The 20,615-nt window shown below is 38.2% G+C and overlaps 2 protein-coding genes across 2 annotated transcripts; one reads left to right on the forward strand and one right to left on the reverse strand.

Annotated features, from left to right (window-relative positions):
* Window positions 1-724: 724 nt before the first annotated feature.
* On the reverse strand, window positions 725-8,765 carry edn3b (endothelin 3b). Its single transcript, XM_080496095.1, has 4 exons — window positions 8,430-8,765; window positions 8,099-8,306; window positions 5,492-5,650; window positions 725-4,418 (listed from the first exon to the last, which is right to left on the reverse strand). The coding sequence occupies exons 1-4, from the start codon at window positions 8,488-8,490 to the stop codon at window positions 4,364-4,366; spliced, it is 483 nt and encodes a 160-aa protein (XP_080352221.1). The 5' UTR covers window positions 8,491-8,765; the 3' UTR covers window positions 725-4,363.
* Window positions 8,766-11,440: 2,675 nt separating this feature from the next.
* Window positions 11,441-19,853, forward strand: ttll9 (tubulin tyrosine ligase-like family, member 9; the record flags this gene model as incomplete). The annotated part of the gene is made up of 14 exons (XM_080496899.1): window positions 11,441-11,530; window positions 16,528-16,574; window positions 16,754-16,846; window positions 17,051-17,162; window positions 17,255-17,440; window positions 17,558-17,626; window positions 17,718-17,808; window positions 17,928-17,968; window positions 18,129-18,216; window positions 18,463-18,521; window positions 18,769-18,965; window positions 19,086-19,199; window positions 19,491-19,615; window positions 19,783-19,853. 14 exons carry the CDS (start codon window positions 11,441-11,443, stop codon window positions 19,851-19,853), a joined length of 1,383 nt encoding a protein of 460 aa, XP_080353025.1.
* Between the last annotated feature and the right edge of the window lie 762 nt (window positions 19,854-20,615).

Below are 20,615 nucleotides of genomic sequence, written 5' to 3' on the forward strand. Positions count from 1 at the left end.
GAATTAGGTAGTTTGGAGATGAGAGAAGAAAGAAAAACAAGATAATTTTAAACATATAAACCCACATTTCAATGTGTTGTTTTTTTTTTTCTTCTTCTGATATCCACCCTGCTTTTTTAATCAATAGTAAGAGATAACATATTCTGGCCCTGAAGCTAATTTCAGTTTCTATTTTGCTATACATTGGCAAGAATGACAAGAATGTAGTATAAATGGATTAGATATGGTGAGGTGAAACTGGAGAGGAAAACCAGGCAGAATCAGTTGGGGTGGTCTTACAAAGCAAAAAACTGTGAGAATTTCAGGGAATGGTTCCGGGTGTTGACAACCATAAATTCAAACCAGCCCTCACTAGGCAGCCACAATTAAGCAATTTTAATAAAATTGAGGGTTGAAGCAGTTTAGTTGACCTTGGACACACCAGACAGACAATAAATCCCCAGGCTACCCAGCTGTGCTGCAATCAGCACATCCCACATTAGACACACTTTTGTGTGTGTGTGTGTATGTGTATGTGTATGTGTATGTCGATGTGTATGTGTATGTGTATGTGTATGTGTATGTGTATGTGTATGTGTATGTGTATGTGTATGTGTATGTGTATGTGTCTGTGTATGTGTATGTGTGTATAATTTACATGCCTCAAAAGGACAAACCACAAATACACAGACTGCGAACCATTTGGATTTACTTAAGAGTGGAAGGAATAATAGTCATCGTCAGGGACTATTGCTTTTAAATACATTTGGTACAATTAGATGTCAGGTAACAGAGCTTGTGTATAAATCTTTATGCTTCTCAAGAAGTCAAGGGAGTACGTCATGTTAAATCAGTCATAAAAATGGCAACAAAAACAAATTTGATTTATCATATTGAGTTTTAGGTTAAAGGGAGAAAATAATCTTTCTCGTTAGATTAAATTGTATACAATGAAAACCATTTCCCACATTTTTCTTTTGAAAATATATTACAGGTTTCAAAGTATTAAGATATAGAAATATTGTATTTACTGTATGCAAATACATATAAGCCATACATACAATACACAACAAAATAAGAAAGCAGTTGTTTATTAGATGGGTAAGTGTATTCTTGCACATTGTCTTATTAAAATGTTACAAACATATTTTAAATATTCCCAAAACTTAACATATGAGCATTTTACTCCACTCTGCAGGAGGTGATTGTTTCTAAGAAGATCTGTTGCGCATGCAAACATGTTAAAATTTGATAGAATATTCCAGAAATGTTCATCTGTCATTTCACAGTTTTCTTTATTTTTTCCCCCATTTCAAAGCAGATATTTATTGCCACAAACCTAAAACTGCTGCACAGTTCCTGACAGGATGAGCAAGGTGACTTCACTGAATTGAAAGCTTTAAACATGCTCACCTCTATACAACAATGAAGCGTTTTAGTCTTTTACCAAAAATGTCTGAATGATGGGGAAAATGTAATGTGTTAAAAACAATGTCTAACAGCGGCTATAGAGGATCAATACATCAAACCCTCACACCTCCACCATATAGTTGTGCTCCTAAGAGTATGTTCACAATAGCTATGTGAATGTTGCTATGTGCGTGACACAAGTTAAATTACTGATAAAAATAGTACATATCGACATAGGCTTAAATAGGTAATATTGATACTTGGGGGACACAAATAGTGGAATCCAATGTGAAAAGCCCTATATTTGAACTAGTTCATCCACAATGCAGAGTTTGTCACAGTATATTCCCACTAACCCTGTAATAATGACTCTGAAGTATAAATATAGATTGTTTTGAGACATTTCAACAATCAACCTCATTTGTATTCATAATATGCTTATACTGTACACTTCTTTCCTGAGCACATTGTGAAAAATAACCATTAGGATCATTGTATGATTCTTTAGAAAAGAGTTTTGACACTGAAGACACTGTTACATATGCACCCACAATCCAACTGGCCACTGGAGGCATTACTTTCTCTAAAACCCTATAAAATACAGAAGAAGAACACAACTGTGATCCAGGTTTAAGCTTAAGGGCCCAAAATAAAGTCTACTCTACACCAAGCTTATAGTGTTTCGTCTCGAAATCCCTACATATTAAATTCCCTTTTCATAAGAATGTTCTCGTTCTCCTTTCACCACGGACCAGTCAACACAGGGTTTTTATGTATTCTTCTCTTGCCCTTTGCTAGTATAATTTGATAAACACGTTTGTTTGTCGAGACACGTTGCTGCATACCAAAACAAAAAAAAAAGGGGAAACATGGTTCAAACTCACATTTTCCACATGGAATCACCTCTGCTCACTTTAAATTACACATATTATTTTAACTTGGTGGCTTTACTACTGTGTTGGAATTGCTCTTTAGTTGTTATTGCTCCTCTATTTTTTATTTTTTTTTAACCTGACCCTTCCTGCATCTTGTTTTATGATCTGAGCTGCTGTAAAGCAACAAATTTACTCGCAGAGGGCCTAAGAAAACAGTATCTGATCAAATCTTATGTTGACAGGAGGCTTCTTGCTACACACGTTGATTTGTTGAGGTGCTAAATAGGTTAGATAAGTAAAGGCACAGCAGCAGTCAGACAAGACTAAAAAGGAGATTCAATTATTTGTCAGTGGGAGGGAGACCCCCCTTCCAAGAAACATGGAAGGAGTAAAGTGTGTTATGTTATACCTTTAGCAGCAATAGCCTCATTGAATTTAACATGGTGGTAGACCAACGTATGGTCAGAGCCAATAGAGATCTCACCATTAAGGAAACAGCTGTTATTCTGTGAATGAATCAGCTCAGTGTTCTGCAAGATTTTCCCTCCCCTGTCCGTGACTCCCAGTTGCAAACCCCTTCATTTCCAATGCTGAGCAGCATGTGTAATCATGAGTCACATGTTTAAGATCATGTTTCACAAATAGTGTGTACTTTCCTGACACAGCTGCTCATTTTTATTTTTAACAAACACTCCTCAAACAACACAAAACTGCATTTGTACAGAAAAATATTCCATTTGATGATTAACAGGAAGTAAACTTTGGGTTGTTTATTTGTGGGAATTGAATAATGGCACTGACACTAAATACACTTAAGGGCCTGTATTAAGATGAACATCTTGTTCTATACTGTTCCTTATTAGTGAATTGTCATAGTTTTGGGAGCAAAGTATAGCTTTGTAGTATCCTGCTTCAATAACAATGACAATACCAGTTCATTTGAATGATGTTTTGGTCTTTGTGTATGATTTGTTGGCATAGAAGTAACTCAAACCAGTGGATAGCATCTTAAAGGTGTGACATTATTCAAACAGTTATTATGACTTGAACTACACTGAACAAAGTCATAAATGCAACACGTTTGTTTTTGCTCCCATCATTACTGAACATTACTGAGCAGCTGAACTCAAAGATTGAAGACTTTTGGACACAAAAGGCTTATTTCTCTCAAATATTGTTCACAAATGTGCCTGAATCTGTGTTAGTGACCACTTTTCTTTTACCGAGATAATCCATCCACCTCACGGGTCTGGCATATGAAGATGCTGATTAGACAGCAGGATTATTCCACAGGTGTACCTTAGGCTGGCCACAATAAAAACAAAAAACAAAAAGTGTTGCGTTTATACTTGTTCAGTGTAGATCCAACATAAAATGGCTCAGTCATCAGTGATAAGAGAAAAGTACCACAAGTGTGACTCATAATTTAGCTACAAAGGCACAAATACGAACAACATATGCAAACTGCATTTTGTGAAAGTTATGGAGAAAGACTACAAATAACCTCATCAATCGAAGCTTGTGAAACTGTCCCATAACACAAGTGGCCAAAACTGTCCCCTTTTTACATTTGTGCATTTCAGTGTTATTAAGGGCAAAATGTCACACAATACTGCCTTGTTAATGTGTTCAATGGCTCCTCCATGCATTTTTTTGCTGCCATATTTATGGAAATGTCTGTTTTCCCTTTATATTTTAAGTCAAGTTCATCTCAAGCAGTGTAGAAGAATTGGTCCAAAACACTGGGCGTAAATAACAAGTGTTAGAGGAATAACGCCTGACTGATGGAAGGTCACCATTTTACTGCAGGGAGAGTAATCATCATGCTGCACTCTCAATATGGAGGTGTGTAGAAGATAGCCTCCAGGGATGGGCATCACATTTGCAGAAGAGGTCTTGAACCCATTTGGCCTAATGAAACCCGTTCCAAGAGTTATGATGCAAAGGAATGTCCACAGTGTCAAACTCCAGAGTTGTTTCCTTGACTGTATATATCCAGGGAGGCTGCGCACCAAATGGAGGGTGAAAGGGGCTGCGGGGAAAGAAAAAGTGTCCATTCACCCAGGTAGAGGAGGTGAGGAACCGGAGGCTTCAGGCTGTCATCCAAGGCCAGGGACTCTGTGAAGACTCCTGACTGGCAAAGTCTGCAGGGAGCTTTGAATAGAACACTTCACATTACAATCAGCAATGCCAAACACATCATTTAGTAAAGCATTTAGTTCCAAGCCTTTACATGCTACACACTAGTTTGTCAGAATGTGTAATGTATGTAAAGTCATCTGAAAAGTCCCCTAGAAAACACCATTCTGTATTACATGATATCAGATGACCTGAAATTTACAGGTATTCCTAGTATTTTTTTTTTTTTTTTACACAGCAAAAATCTGCTTATTTTGGGGAAATCAAATTTTAATTGACGCTTTTATATACATATGTCTATATACACACACACTGAAACTCATTGATCTCATTCATGATATTCATGCTTTGCAATCAGAAATACACATATTTGAGGTATATTGCCATTTACTGGTCAGATTTGGAAATGCAGGTAGAACATAATTAAAACATTAATATAATAATTACTGTACTGACGAGAGATTATTATTACTTGTTCTAATCATTAAATTGAATCAAACTGAAATATTAGCTAGATTCTGCCATACCAGGGCCATTTTTTGTGTTATTAAAGTACATATAAGCACAACTTGTTATTGTCAGTCTGAACTGCCATGGCAGAATCTAGCTAATATTTCAGTTTGATCCAATAACAAATCTTTCTTAAAATCATATTTGACTGAGCTTTTTCATTAATAAACTCTGTCAAAATAGTTTGTTTTTTTTAATTGTCCCCATCTTTTCTTTTTTTCCCCCCACAACAATATTTAACCATTTTGGACCATGATACTTAAAATATCGCCAGTATTCATTTCATAGTTCTGGCATGAGAATACGTTTTAAAAGAAAGGCTTTATTCACATTGCGAATAACCACAATTGCCCACAAAATAGGTGTGAATGTGAATGTTTGTGACAGTCTATGTCTGTGTTTGCCCTGTGATGACCTGGAGGTCAGTCCAGGGTGTTAACTGACTTCCTCAATAGTTGGGTCCCGACCCTCACAGCCCAGCCCGCAGCCTTGATTTGGATAAAGTAGTATAGAACATGGATGGACAGATAACAGTGTGTTTAAGGACCATCGCTCTTGTCAGCAAAAATCAGACTCACCTTGACTGACAAAAATCCTGGCACTCGGGGTCTGAATCAGTCACAGCGCATGCGCAGCGAGATCTCTTTGCCCCTTCATGTTCAGCTGGCCAGACCTCAGCAGCACGTCTGTTTCGCTGAGGTCCTATGTAGCTCGACATTCCATAGGGCACAGTGCGCCTGAGTGGAGCGAAAAAAATGTCTGTTTTCAGTAACAGTAAAAAAAATGTATAAAAAAAAAAAAGGCTGCATAGTTTATCGAATTAAAGTTCAGTTGAAACAGCCTAGCCTTTCATTATCATGCCCGAGATGATACATTCAGCCTTTTACATGTTTCTACTACATGTGAGCATTTGTCTCTGCTTAAATGACCACAGTAAACTACTAATGGAATGAAAATTAAATTGGCCAGAGGTCAGTGATAGTTTGTCTCGAACTTCTAACCCTGATATTCAAATCCAAAAGCTTACAGTTAACAAGTGGCAATATGTGGATGTGTATTTGGCTTTTCCACTCATTCGATATACATATATAAATAAAAAGGCTGTTGGAGTATTCCCAAGGGTGTTGTGCATCCATTGACAGGATGATTAGTTGCTCTGCAGATCATACCTGATGCCAGGTTCCTAATTTGGGTTGAATAACTACAGTGCATTCTTCTCCCTGCTTCTTCTATGCCCCTAACCATCTCTTTGTTCTCATGAGTATACCCGACTGACTTCAGTGTGAGAGAACTTACAGTATGACCTTTTCAGTTCAAATCCAACCACTGATCTCAACAACATTATAAAAACGGCTAATGTAATTGGATTGCAACTATCAGATAAACAAAGAGGAGCTTTGAAGATACTTGGTTTATCAATGCTTAAGGAGAATGCGTTAACGTTTAACTCAAGGTGATCAAATGATGAAATGATTGGGATTTTTTGAGTTTATCTTCCATCACGGGGCAGCCATAGTCTCAAGCTTTGATAATGTTGTGGTGTATTCCAACATCACAATCAGGACAGAAACTATGCTATTGTGCCTCAACATGCCAAGCAATACTAGAATAGCTTGTTTATAACACTAACAGCCAACAGCAGTCTTGGCACAAGAAGACAGAGAAAGAAAGAACTCTTTCTTCCTGTTTTGCCAGAGATTTTAATTTGCGGTCACAAGGTTTCATTTCTCAAAAAAAAAAAAAAAAAAAAATGCTGGAAATGACACTTCTAGGTGTTGCTGTGGTGTATCCCGCCAGATGGTAAAGGGACATGGTGGACATGTAGATTTGGCTCAGCTGCTCCCCTTTTGAAGCTAAAGTTGTTTTCTCATCACCTGCAGAGTCAACGTGACTCCTGAGACACAAGAATACCTCGGGCCAGGACAGACTTGTGGTTGTTGTTGACAGGAAAATAGCTGAGAATATAGTCATAAAGCCAAATCACTTCCATCATGAGTAATAACACTGTCACTATACAATACCAGGTGCAACAGGGTCATTTAAAATGACTTTCAGTAATTAAAATACTTTTGCTTTGAATCATACTAAAAGAAAAAAAAAACAACTCCTATTAATAAGAAAGCAAGAGAAAAGTACAGCACAGCAGTAAAACTGTGGCACAATTGAGTAAAAAGAGTATTTCGAGCATCGTCTACCATCAATAGAGGATTGAAATAATGTTCATCCTCACTAGTAGGCATATATCTTTGCATGATGGAATTTTTTCTCCCCGACAATAGACTCCTGAGTGATGATATTTGAACTACTTGGTGTCTCTGTAATTCATCGAAAAGTAGCATGCAGTCAGGCAACTGGGCAAAGATCGGAGGTACTTCGTCATTCATCAGCACATGCTGGCATCTGATGGGTCTGAAATCCTCAGCAGCATCAAGACTTGTACATGATGCTAGATGGTAAGCTCCACAAAACCCTAATCTCCACCCAGATGGAAATAAATACATGCAAACACGGTTCACTTTCACCAGTTTACTGGACTCTTCCTTTGGATCCCATGCACCTACAGTCATGTCAATATGAAAGGACGCTCTTGCACCTACATGTCTAAAAATAACAAAATAACACTGTTTCCACTTGACACCAGGTTCATCCTAAACAACCTGAAATAATGGGCAGCAATCAGCCTGTCACTTATCTAGTTTTTCAGTTCATGATTTTTCCAGGAATGTGTCATTAAGATGTGTTTTTGCTGATAAAATATTCAGAATATTAAATTATTAATTCACTCTGATTGCTACTAATGTGTTAGATAAGGTTAAAAAAATAGCGAGAGATAATTACAGACACGCTATTACCAAACAAACAAAAAACTTCACCCCTCAGACCTGAGCAGGGCGAGTTGCTTTTTGTTGGGCCTGCCTCAACCTCGACTGTGTCTAATCCCTGAGGGCAGGTTACTGTGCATGGCATAGATAGACACTGCAAAGGTGTGTTGCCTTCAGTGAAAAACTCCCTCTTAATTTTACTTGATCTCCTTTTTTAACCGTTTTAAAGACACGTATTACTCAAAGTGCATTGGAAAAACCAGTCAATGCGTGCACAACTGTGCCAATACTAATAATAATAACAATAACATTAATGTTGACATAAACTATATTTCTGGGTTCACATATTTAGGCATATCTTACTCTGGAGTGTTGATCCAGATGATATCCAGGTGGCAGTAGTAGACGCACTCTTTATCCTTGTAGGAATAACAGGTGCATCGTTTTTGCCTGGATTTACTCCCTGGTGTCTCCGACAGCGGCGAACCCGCGGATCCCCCCGACACGTGTGAGTCTGGGAGACCTCCTGGGTTGATCTCAGGTTTGACCGAAGCTGGGGACGCCAAAGCACCTTTATTGGATATATATTTTGAAGAAAAAGGGAGGAAAACGCCCAAGTAAGCACTTAAATAACAGATTGCGCAAGGAAACTAAAAAGAAAACAGGCATGTTTTACGCGCGACTTCAAACGTACCTTGAAGGAGAATAAAGACCAGTATTCTGAAGATCATGATTCTCTCGCAGGTGGAAAACATTGTCACGTCAGGTATTTCCAAGATGCAAGTTAATCTCCCACCAACATCCAGTGAAAATCCACAAACTTCGGACAAAAATCAGAGCGCAGCTCACGCGGTGCACAAGCCAAAAGACGCATCTGAGGAAAACACATGTCGCTCCGCTCCTCGCATATTTCAGGCTTCACGTCATATGTCCTGCCTGTGACTGATGTTTGGGGAAAGCTGTGGTTATGAAATTGCCCCTGTCACCAAGCGCATCTAATCTTTAGAGTTACAAGTAGGGACTCTTGTCATTAAAGATACTTCGCTCTATGAAAGCGCGAATCCAGAATTCAGAGGTTTGGAGTGGTTTGGGCGCACGCCCACATTTCCATGACAGCCAATTCTGGCAGCTGCTGCAGCTGTGCGTGTGCGCACATGAACTCTTCTTATGTTACTGTTGATGCACGATGTGTAGAATGTAAAAGCTGTCTTGTTTAACGACAGCAAGTGAAATCATTCACCAACATCAAACAGCAAGGTCCCCTGCGCTCAAATCATATACTGCTGATTACTTATGGGATGGAGGTAACGATTTATTTTTATTTTATTGTGATTTTGTATGGGGATTCGGGCCATTTATTTGAAACGTTTCACTTTGTCATCAATCCGGACTCTGTGAAGGTGTGGGAAAAGGCAGTTCAACAAATTCTTAGGCCCTCTTCTCTGACAGTGGAAACTAAAAGCAGATGCTCCTGTCAGTGATTTCTTGACTCCATGAAAACACGTGAATGTCCACAGTGTCTCCGAGGATTAGGGTTTTTAGAGGACTAATCTAACATCAGCTCTCATAAAGAGCATTAGATTATATCTAAATAGACCCACCAGAACCTTTCCCAACCAATATTGCGTCCTGGGTCAGATTACGACTTTTTTTTTTTTTTTTTTTAACCCTTCGACCCACTTCCTATCATTGTGAAACAGAATTACACCAAGCGTTGGATTGTTCACCCGTAAATAGGGAACGTGAGTTGGGATTAGACCGTCGTGAGAGAGGTTAGTTTTACCCTACTGATGATGTGTTATTGCAATAGTAATCCTGTTAATGGGTCAGCCAGCTCAGAGATCCACCTCACGTTTTACAAAGAGTTCTATAGTCAAACAAACGTTTTGTCTTTTTTAGGTCTTTATTACTCTACACTACAAATTTCTCGATTAAATTTCTGCCAAATCAAATCCTTCAATTTATATCTAAAGCAAATCTTTCATTTATGGTCAAGCAAATTGTTAGTAGCCATAATTCACAATTTGAGTTAAAATGTTAAGCCTTTCGTAATTTCAACTATTTACAGGGATCCCTAACTTATCCCTGTATAAGTGTATTTGAAATTGTGGTGTAAAAAGACCAACACAGATGATAATGACACATGAAGCTTAATAACACACATTGCTAGAACTGATTGAAAATGTGGGGGACTCATTTGAATGGATTTGTTTTCTTATTTTGTTACTATGAGCAAACATATGGAGCCCCCCCCAAAAGAAAAGTTATTTGCTTTTGTGTCTGTGTGTAACTCTAAACTGCTGCTCACCAGCTGTATTTGCATTGTTTACAATGCAGGATTCATTTTGAGCACCAGAGTGGTTATACTTTCTTTCCATTACCAGAAACTGCCAACATAGCAAAATGGATAGCACGAGGACCTACTACACAGGCCTGCTTTGTCTTCTTGACTTCATACATTTTACTAAAATGGAAAAAAGATGCTTGTTTGGATGTTTCCTTCATTGATCCTCTGTGCTGCGTTATCCTTGAGCATACTACCACATTAACCCATGTCTTTTTAGCAATTTTGGCTCACTAATTAACCTCAGATTTGAATAACCAGAAGCTCATCCAGACACTGGGAGAGTACGCAATCTCCACTCAGACAGACCCTTTCTGACAAGCATATCTGAACATAATTGTCTTAAAGTAACAATGCCAATCACTGGGTTTTTTTTGGAAAATTTGGTCTAGATTTTATTGCATTAATGCAGTTCTCTTTAAAACAAGCAAGAAGAAGTTCAAGCTGTGCATGTTAGAATTAAGAAGATGTAATGGGAGACATGACCTGGCAGATCGTGAATGATTGTGTCCATCTGCAAATCCAACACAGTTTAAAAACTCTCTTGAGAATTTAAGAAGAAACAGATTTGACAAAACATTATATAAATATATATATATGGGGTTAAGGAACCCTTTGTGAGACTTCAAGAACACAAAGGTAAAGTCGCACTTTGGTCTTGTAGAGATTTTAAAGGAACAATAATGAACAGATGGGTTGAAGATCAGTCTGCTTCTGTTTTGTAAGAGTGATTCTGTTTTGTAAGAGTGGAGTGATTTCTAATCCAAGATGTACCACTTCTACCTCATCTGTCAGATGTGGACAAATAGGGAAGTCATGCAGGTGGGCCAAGCACAGGATGATCATCCTGACTGCTAAAAAAACATGTCTTATAGGTCCATGTCAGAATGCTGTTGATTCTAACAGTCACACAATCACTGTCAAATACAGATTCACCAAAATAAAGTGTCTGCTGATGAATGGAATGTGAAACACTGATGTCAAGAAGTCAATCATAGGGTTGGAACTGACGCGAAGCTGCCAATCAGATACATGTGTGAAACAGTCCCAGACCTGTTCTTTGCACTACTGCCAGTCAAATGTTGAAAACTGTTGGAATTGGAAGTTATAAGTGGAATAAAAGAGACAAGGGAGAAAGACAACCGCATTAGGGTAATTCATTGATGATCAGGCTCAAGTTTTTAAGGTGAGATATTGTGTAAGTGATGCCCTTGAAAAGTGGCATGAAAGATAATCATTTATATGTTCGCTGGTGAAAGAAAAGACAAAACAAACATACGAGACCAGAAGGAGATGAGTGGTGAGTGGGAGTGGCACTTACAGTCATGCTCAGATTACTGGTATAAAAACAAACTTACCTCATGGAGCCTCCAACTCCAATTTCCTCGCACTTCCAGTTGCCTCCTACAGCGATCATTGCAATCAAGCAGCAGACAGCCAAAAAAGCCTCGGTGAGCAATTATTAACCTCTAATCTGATAATCTGTCTGGGTTTTATTTGATATTCTTGTCCGACAGTTAATGTGTATCTATCGTCGGTAGAAATAGCTGTTAAGATATGAACTAAGATAGAGTATGCACAATAAACATCCATTTAATTTATGTGGCCTCTTCAACTAGAAGTTGAAAGGATTTCATACAACAAATATATAACTTGATTTAATAAAAAAAAAAAAAAAAAAAAAGATTTTCACATGTCTTGAGTCTCTAAAATGGCTTTTCATTGGAATCATTCAGTAAATATCAATATGTCTGACTCATGACAGGCCTCTGTTTTCTTCCCAAACTCCCCAAGGCCAATGTTTTGTGCCATACCCCAGCTCTCTGGCACAATCCCCGAGCTGGGAAATGGAGAGAATTCCACGTAAATCAGGACCATATTCTGTTTTCTTTCTCCTCACCAGAGTCATGGAGACAGAATGCTATCACAAAGTTGACTGTGTGTGGTTTCACGGTCACACAGAGAGTGCACATTTTCAAGGTATCACTTTAGGGTTTTGCTTTGAAGGCACTTTAGGACCTGGTATTTCGTATGATCACTGCTGCTTATTTACTATACAAGCATGGCACGACATCTACAAATATATCCTCCATGGTTTGGCATTGCTCTCAAGCAATAGATATGGATTTGGGATGGGAAACTTAGGCTTCAATATGATTAAATATTTTACTCTGTTTACTCTCAGTAGATTATCGAAGATATTCCAGTATTTACGTTATTTACTTCTTGTTGTTGAGCAATGAACCATCATACATAAAACCCTGGAAGACAGACATACCAACTTTCCTAATCAAAACTTTTTTGTTCTTTCCCAGTGTTATATTAGTTTTCCTCCCTGCTTGGACTCAAAAAGACATACCGGTATATACAGCTTCACCTCTTAAATATATGTATCTTTTGTCAACTTCCTGCCTGCTAACATCTGTTTGTAAATCGTTGATTTTACCTGTCTTTCCAGCAGGGACCCTTTACTTCACTTTCTTGAACTGGGACAAACAAATTAAAGGGTAAACCTTTGGCATAGCATTTGTCTACCAGTTTGCCATGACATTTTTGGTCTATTTTGATGTTTTATAAGAAAAGGTTTAGGGCATGCAAACTCAAGAGAGTGCTGGAGTACTCGAGTGTCGTACTGAGCAATGACATAACAAACAGCAGGCATTAACACATCAGAGACCGCAGACAACCAAGACTGCTTAGGTCGGTATGATTTTTAAGATATGACATGGTTTTAAAAAGTGAACAAACGCAATTGAAATAGAAGTGGAATGTTTTGTTATTAAAACATTGCTTTGTTCATATTTAGATTTGACTAAGAGCACCAACCTGCTGTTTATTTTCTTTCTATTTTCCAGTGTTTGTTCTCTTAGTTACAAAACTCACATATTGTAAATAATTAAAGGAAACCTTTACAAATAACATGCTATCTAACCATTATCTATCAGTAATATGGAAACTGAAAAATGTATTTATGTGGTTGGGACATTGTTTTGGGCTTCAGCTCCCCCCTAGGGGCATTCAGGATTTGTTGTTTTTTTATTTGCAATTTTGTGTTTCAACAGTGTCCGATGCTTGGTTTACTGAATACAAAAAAAACTTACCTGGGCATGAAAAGAAGACTAACTTTATTACATAACACACAGCTAGACTTTCATTTCTCCTGTAGCACAGTCATGACTGTCAGCAGTTATTCCTTTTACCTTTGCCTTCTTGACCTGAACCAGTGACAGACTGGAGGTTTTCCCTCGACACATCCTGTGGAAAGACGTTTGAAGCGGTTCACCATATAGCCCCGCAGGAAAGTCTATAGCTGAGCTGAGCTTCCTCCCCCAAACAGAACATCTTGCCAAGGTGAGGATTAGCAGAGTAAAGTCAAGTCGATACCCCTCAAATGAAAAGCATATAATTCCCCCAACCCCACAGATTTCCTTCATGTGCTGTTGTTTTTGTGGAGTCCACGATTCTCTCACTCCGGTGATTATCTCACACTGGAAATTGTATGACCTGGAAGATGCTCCATCTTCCAGTGAAATTCAAACCCACAGCATGATAAATTCACTACTGTCAAACTGTGCCAGTGCCGGGAGGCATGTTGGAGAAAGATTCTTTTTATTATTATTATTTAAAATGACATATAAAATTGAACAATAAAGTTGGTATTTCACTTCATATCCACAATAAACAAGATTCAACCTCTTTGTGGGCTGATTCTCTTTTTAAACAATTTCTATTCCATTATACTGGTGATCATTGGAGCTATTATGCATATGGAATGAAACATCCCCGGAGAGCCACAATTATGGGTATAATTCATATGGCTAGTGGAAGCTGATAGAAAATCTCAGGAGGGTCGGTTGCCAAACCAAAATAATTTTAAACTGACATAAATGATGGGAATTTGACTCGAAATAAGAAGTTGTTGAGAAGTTGGCCTTTGTTTGAAACCAGAGGTTTTATGCCTATGAGTGATTTCAATAAATGTGGAAGCTCCATTTTGAGAGAAAATACATACTTGAGGACCGCAGAATCTCCTGTACATATCAAAATGAAGTCTGTTATTGATATCACTACTTATGGTTGTGTTCCACTCACATTCTTTTTTTATTTCAGCCAGGACCATGTATTGTCTACAGTTGATCAAGAAGAGATGGGAACTCTCATTGATACTTGGGAAATAAATATTCATATCATCCAGGCTGACCAAGTGTACAAGAAAATGTATGTCATCTGATGTGGATTTCAAAAGACTATTACCATTGTGAACAATTTTGTTCTTTTCTTCACCTTCACTATTAATAAAAAATAATACTCAATTTCTTACATGATAACACAAAGTCTTAATTCAGATTTCGAATCCGTGGAGGCCTCGAGGTTGAGGAAGTAAGCTTGTGAAGAGACGTTTGCTGATTTGATTCTTCTGCCAACAGGTTATCACTGTGGGTCCCTAAGCAACCACCATAATTTCCAACCACCATAATCTCCAACCACTCAGGTTGTGTCAGGAAGGGCCTTAGTTCTAAATCTTGAGTCAAAATGAACATGTAACTCACATGTTTTGTTGTGTGGCAGCCCCAGAGAGGAGCAGCCAAGACACACCATCACACACGCACACACTTGAATAATGACAGTAATTTCAAAAGGATGACAGAATTACCCAAATAGGGATAATGCCAAAGCTTGTCATTGTAGCTGGGGGTGGGGAGGAGGGGAGGTTTTCTGGACTGACAGAACAATCTTAATGAATACCCATGTGAACTTTTATTATAGTCTGTCATACATACAGCAAAAATTCAACTTAAAGTCTGCTTCACTCTAGCTTGTACACGTGGTCACTCATAGAAGTGTAGTTGGTTGTTTCTTTAGTTGTGGGTGGCAATGGAAGGAAAATACACTAATCTCTGTAAAATATGGCAATCTTACCATTTATTTAACTTGCCAGAAGAATCTCAATCAGGTGGTGAACATTCTTGAGATTCTTCATTATTGAGACAAAGGTGTTAAAAGCAACAAATGTACGTAGTTTTATTCACTAGTTATTGGTTGGGGTTTAGTAATAGGATGCAGTTTTAAACCCTGCTTGTGATTTCATCACACAAAAGAAAAAAATCCAATATGACACGTGCTTGTAAATGTTATTGAGGGAAGTAATGCATGCTACCAGACTGGCTCCTATCATGGAGAAACATAAACATATTATATACAATCGAGTTCCCATTAGGGGATAAATATGCAAGGTAGTATGTTTTCTCAATGATATGGTTTGTGATCATAGCTGCAAAGAATCAAAGATGTCATATGAGCCAGGTTTTGTACCTCAGACAGTTTGCTTATATAATCCTCTTGTCACAGTAGATCTCCTGAGTGCCGGGCCATTTTTCCCTTAGGCATGTTTGGCTATCGGATTTTGAATGTACAAACAGCAGGCTTCTGTGTATTCAGGTATCGACTGAACACAAGGTGTTCAAGTTTCAATTTCGTTATTTTTTAATTTGATCATTGTTGCTGCATTCAGATATGACAGATGGCACGTTTAGAGGGCCCATTCCGATCCTAAAATTATTGTTATCCGTTTAATAGGAATTTTGCGCTCCTTGTCATCAATTTTCATACACTTCCTGCTTGGTCAACAGAGTAGGGGAGAAAATTATGTGAAATTCAAACTGACTGCCACAGTAGGTTTTTTTTTTTTTTTTTTTTTTAATTCAGTATGAAAATGTATCAGAAAAAAATCATTTCGCTGCAACGTTGAGCGCCATTCAAGTCTGTTAAATGAGATTTGGCGCCATGTAGTGGTAAACGTATCACACTTGCATTACGTTTAAAAAAAGACTCTCTAAGGCAAAGGCATTCAAAATGGCCCCATCAACACTTAAACAGTGACTTCGTACTTATAAGCTACAGCTTATCAAAGTGATAGTTGTCACAAGGTTGTTTTTTTTAGGTTGTATTGCAATTGAGTTATTCTCGCAGGCTCCCGCAGTCTACGGAAAGCATGATGGGACAGTCCTGTGTTTAATGGTCACCATGACAACAAGCTGCCCACAGAGAATACCATAACATTTAGGCCGGTGTTGTGCCAAAAATTGATAGTGCACACTGTCTGGCTTTCGCTGTGGACGTCTGTTCTGTTTCAGCTGCTTTTATTAAGATTTACAGATATATAAAACAAATATACTAATCTGTATATACACGGTAATGCCATCATTTGTTTCTTAATGGAGGACTCATCCAGGTCAAAGCATAAGGTAAAACAAATCAACTTATTTTAAAAAAGCGATTAAAAAAACGTTGACTGAGTTTATCCTTTTATTCTTTATAGGTAACACTACTATTTGTATGATACCCAAGAGAAGTATTGAGGCTTTTTTTGGCTCCTCTGTTGCTGACATGTTTTAAAGTTGTGTATTGAAGATGTTTGAGATAACCTCTTTTTGTTTTTACTTTACAGGCATCTGGATATAGAGGTCCATGTGACCATGGCAAAGGTGAGGACAGGTAAGTGTTTTATTACTATTGGTTCTAATTTTCAGAAATAATCACAATAGTAAGTACTGGTAATCACACGAGGATTTCCATAAGTATCAACTTTGTTTTCCATTTCTTTCTTTTGTGCCTTGTGTTTTCTGGATATGTTACTCAAAAAAAATCTTGACTGCCTTACATCGTATTTTCAGAGAGGGAAGAAGTTGTGTGCGCTACAAATGTGGATTTCTCAGCACCATACAAAATGTCCTGCGCCAAAGACCAAATTGGGTTGAAGTGAAAGAGTGAGTTGGTTGAATTTGATTGAAAAGTGATATTCAGCAAAGAGCCGGGTGGCTGGATGCATGTTGAATCAGAACGTGTTTGGATAGTCATGCACAGCGAATGCATTAGTGTGTTTTTCTTCTCACCACATTTTCACACTGGATAAATGTTTGAAAAATGTTAGCCAAACATGTATCCAGTGATATCACGCCTCGTTCTCACAGTGACGGAGAGTGGGACTTCTACTGGTGCGATGTGACCTGGGTCAGGGAGAACTTCGATCACACATACATGGAGGAGCATGTGAGGATAAACCACTTTCGTAATCATTATGAGGTGAGGGAGCTTGGTGTGAAACTACAAGGAGGAAAAGTTCAACAGCAATAAAAAAAAAGTTAAATTCTGTGTTTTTCTGTTTCACGTTACAGCTGACGCGCAAAAATCTCTTGGTGAAAAACCTCAAAAGATATCAGAAAACCCTCGAGAGGGATCTGGGCTGTACGGAGGCATCTAAATGTGACTTCTTCCCCTGTACTTTTGCACTGCCCAGTGAGTACCATCTATTTGTAGAGGAGTTCAACAGGAGCCCGGGGAGCACCTGGATCATGAAACCGGTGAGATCAAATAATCCCACAGGATCCTTTCTAGCAGTATTTTGATGACCCCAGAAACAAAAATGAAATTATCCAGCACCTCTCGCAGAGTTTATGAAAATGTGTATGTTTATTTAGGTGGCAAAGTCTCAAGGCAAAGGCATTTTTCTGTTCAGGAAATTGAAAGACATTATGGAATGGAAAAAGGTTTGTTTAATCAAGGAAGTTAAATTTGTAAAAAGAAACATCGTACATACTGGACCATCCGGTGGGATTGAAAAAAACCGTGCTTGTACAGGATGGCTCCCGTTCGGAGGAACAGAAAGATGGTGCTCAAGTGGAACACTACGTGGCCCAGCGCTATATAGAGAACCCCTACCTACTTAATGGTAAAGAAAAAAAACCCCCAAAAAAACAAGAGAGAGAGAGAGAAATTAACTTTTAAAGTGATGAATAAAACTATTCTGAAAATGACAAATATTGTGTTTTTATGTCTTTTTCTCCACAGGCAGGAAGTTTGACCTGCGAGTCTATGTGCTGGTTACATCAGTAGGAACACAAAATGTGCAATTTGCAGTAGTTAATATGAATGTAAATGTTGCTGCCTGCCAATATCTGTGTGTGCGTGTGTGTGTGTGTGTGTGTGTGTGTGTGTGTGTGTGTGTGTGTGTGTGTGTGTATGTGTGTGCGTGCGTGTTTTGGATTTCAGTATGTTCCCTTGAAGGCCTGGCTGTATCGAGATGGATTTGCACGCATCTCAAGCACCCGTTTCTCTCTCAGCACTATTGATGACAAATGTATCCTGACTTCTGACTTGGTGAAAGTCTCTCAGCTTTCATCTGATGGTTGATGTACTCACGTGGCAGTGTACAGCATGATTTTATGGATAAAATGTTTTTATTCACGTTTTATTTATTTTTTTGCTTTTGGAATAGTTCTCTCAAAAAGCTACACTTGACTTTCTGTTGAAGCCATTCCTGATTTAATTTATTTCCAAATTCGCAAAACAAAGTGTCTGAAATTCTCCTCAGTACCTTTTTCAGATATGCACCTCACCAATGTGTCTGTTCAAAAAACAGGCCCTGACTATGATCCTGAAAAGGTAAGTTACACAAGAACCTCAAAACAACAATATTTTTCTGGGTACCGGTACATACAGTGTATCTTGTTAAAAATCGCTATTGAGCCTTAATCCATATGAGTGATACCGACCAGTGGTTTTCAGGGGGGGGGGGGGGGGTCTGGCCCATGGCCTGATAATCAAGTTTTCTGAGTTTTCTTCAATATCTCAGTTTAAAGTGGTGAGATCACATTTTCACTCCTCTATGGTTTCATCCACCTCTAAACAGGGATGTAAGTGGCAGATGCAACAGTTCCGACGATACCTGACTGCAAAACACGGCTGGAAGATGGTTGAAAACTTGTTTCAAGAGATGGACAACATCTTTGTCCGCAGTCTACTGAGTGTCCAAAAGGTCATTATAAATGACAAACACTGCTTCGAGCTCTATGGTTATGACATTCTACTAGACCAGAACCTCAAACCGTGAGTGCTGCAGTACATGGTAGTGTGCAGGTTAACAAAATGCATCTTCGCCTATATGAAAAAAACAGGCTTGCGCTTAAACGAAGGTATAAAATGTCATTACCTTCCTTCTCTGATCAGGTGGTTAATTGAGGTGAACGCATCCCCATCACACACCCCCAGCACTCAGGAAGATTATGAAATGAAGTACAGACTGTTGGAAGACACTCTGAACGTTGTCGATATGGAGGGAAGGTAAACGCCTCCTTTTTTCCAACATGTGTTTGCTTTTCTTTTTTCTGTCATCATGGAACACTATGCAAGCATTTCTCAGACAGTGCAAGTAATTTCCTTTGAGCTTAGAATATAATATAGATCAAAGTTGAAAAGCTTGATTTGAAAGGGCCTTTTTGAGAAACATATTGACAGACTTGTGTCATTACGACTAACAACCAAATACAATTTCTCCAGATCACAAGAGTGCAATGATTTAGTGTTTCCTTCTCCCTCCATTTCTTTGATGTTATGAATGTCTCTCGTTATTAGGCTGACTGGCAAGGAGAAAAGGGTGGGTGGCTATGACCTCATGTGGAATGATGGGCCTGTCTATAGAGAAGATGTCAACCACCAGATACTTGGAAGTTTGTGTTTCACTGCCAACACACACTTAGGTACCCTAAAGGTGCTGTTACTCTGACATTTTGAGCACATTTAGGATCCGGAGTTTTAATGTCAAGGTTATACAAGTGAACTCATCAGATAAATATAAAGCATGATGATGTCTTTCTTATCTGATTATTACTAAACGGTGCAAATATATGCCTGTCCTTTGTTGCAGGGTGTGTGAATGACAGGGAGAAGCAGCTTCGCCAGCTGTTAAAGCCCTTCCCATTCCTGAAGAAGATTTAATATTGTTGGAAATGTTGACACATCTGCCACAGTGTTTGATGTGCAAGGCTTTAGCTGGGCATGTATTGGGTGTGTACGGACTTCACTCAGCATGAACACCTGATAAAACATTAGTATTACCATAGGAGAAAGTGATTACATCCCAGCATGCTCTCAAAATCAAATATGGAAGTTATTTTTTAAAAAGAAATTAAAAAATGCCTTAAAATTGTAATGTTTCTACATTTTTGGAAAACTTTAATAAGTGCCTCCTCATCAGCTCCAAGGCTTTTGCATGAATGAAAATACTGATTTTCATGCGTTTAACTTTTCCCCACTAAGTCTTTTTTCACATAAGTGCTATTTAGAAATTTGTTTGTGTTTCTGAGGTTTTATTACATAGTCAGTTTAATAAAAGAAAAGAAAAAAATGCAATAAATAGGACAATAATAAATATATGGTTTATTAAAGCCACAATTACTTTATAATTTCAATTATTTCAGACATAGCATGGCTAATTTTATTTTATTTTTTTAGCTGCTTTCAGTGACCATTTTTTTTACAAGGGCAACGCATCAGCATCTTGCGTGGTAGAGTCATTTGTAAATTCCACCCCACTCAAGCTCAAGACCCAACACTTGTTTTCAAACTTTATATAAGGTCTATAACTAGTTATCTGTCGCCATGTGTCGGGATTAAGATAGTATGGGTATTACTTTTTTCAAGTCTTCCAAAAGAAAATAAAAAAAATTACTAAATGCCCCTTGTGTGCAAAACATTTAT

This window comes from Blennius ocellaris (assembly GCF_963422515.1).
Source record: "Blennius ocellaris genome assembly, chromosome: 5".
In the NCBI taxonomy this organism is placed as follows: Eukaryota; Metazoa; Chordata; class Actinopteri; order Blenniiformes; family Blenniidae; genus Blennius; species Blennius ocellaris.

Coding starts and splice junctions, on each gene's coding strand:
- edn3b (XM_080496095.1), bottom strand. CDS start 8,490: ATGTTTTCCACCTGCGAGAGAATCATGATCTTCAGAATACTGGTCTTT. Junction 8,307..8,429: donor GGTCTTTATTCTCCTTCAAG/GTACGTTTGAAG, acceptor TATCCAATAAAG/GTGCTTTGGCGTCCCCAGCT. Junction 4,419..5,491: donor CAGGATTTTTGTCAGTCAAG/GTGAGTCTGATT, acceptor TTCTATTCAAAG/CTCCCTGCAGACTTTGCCAG.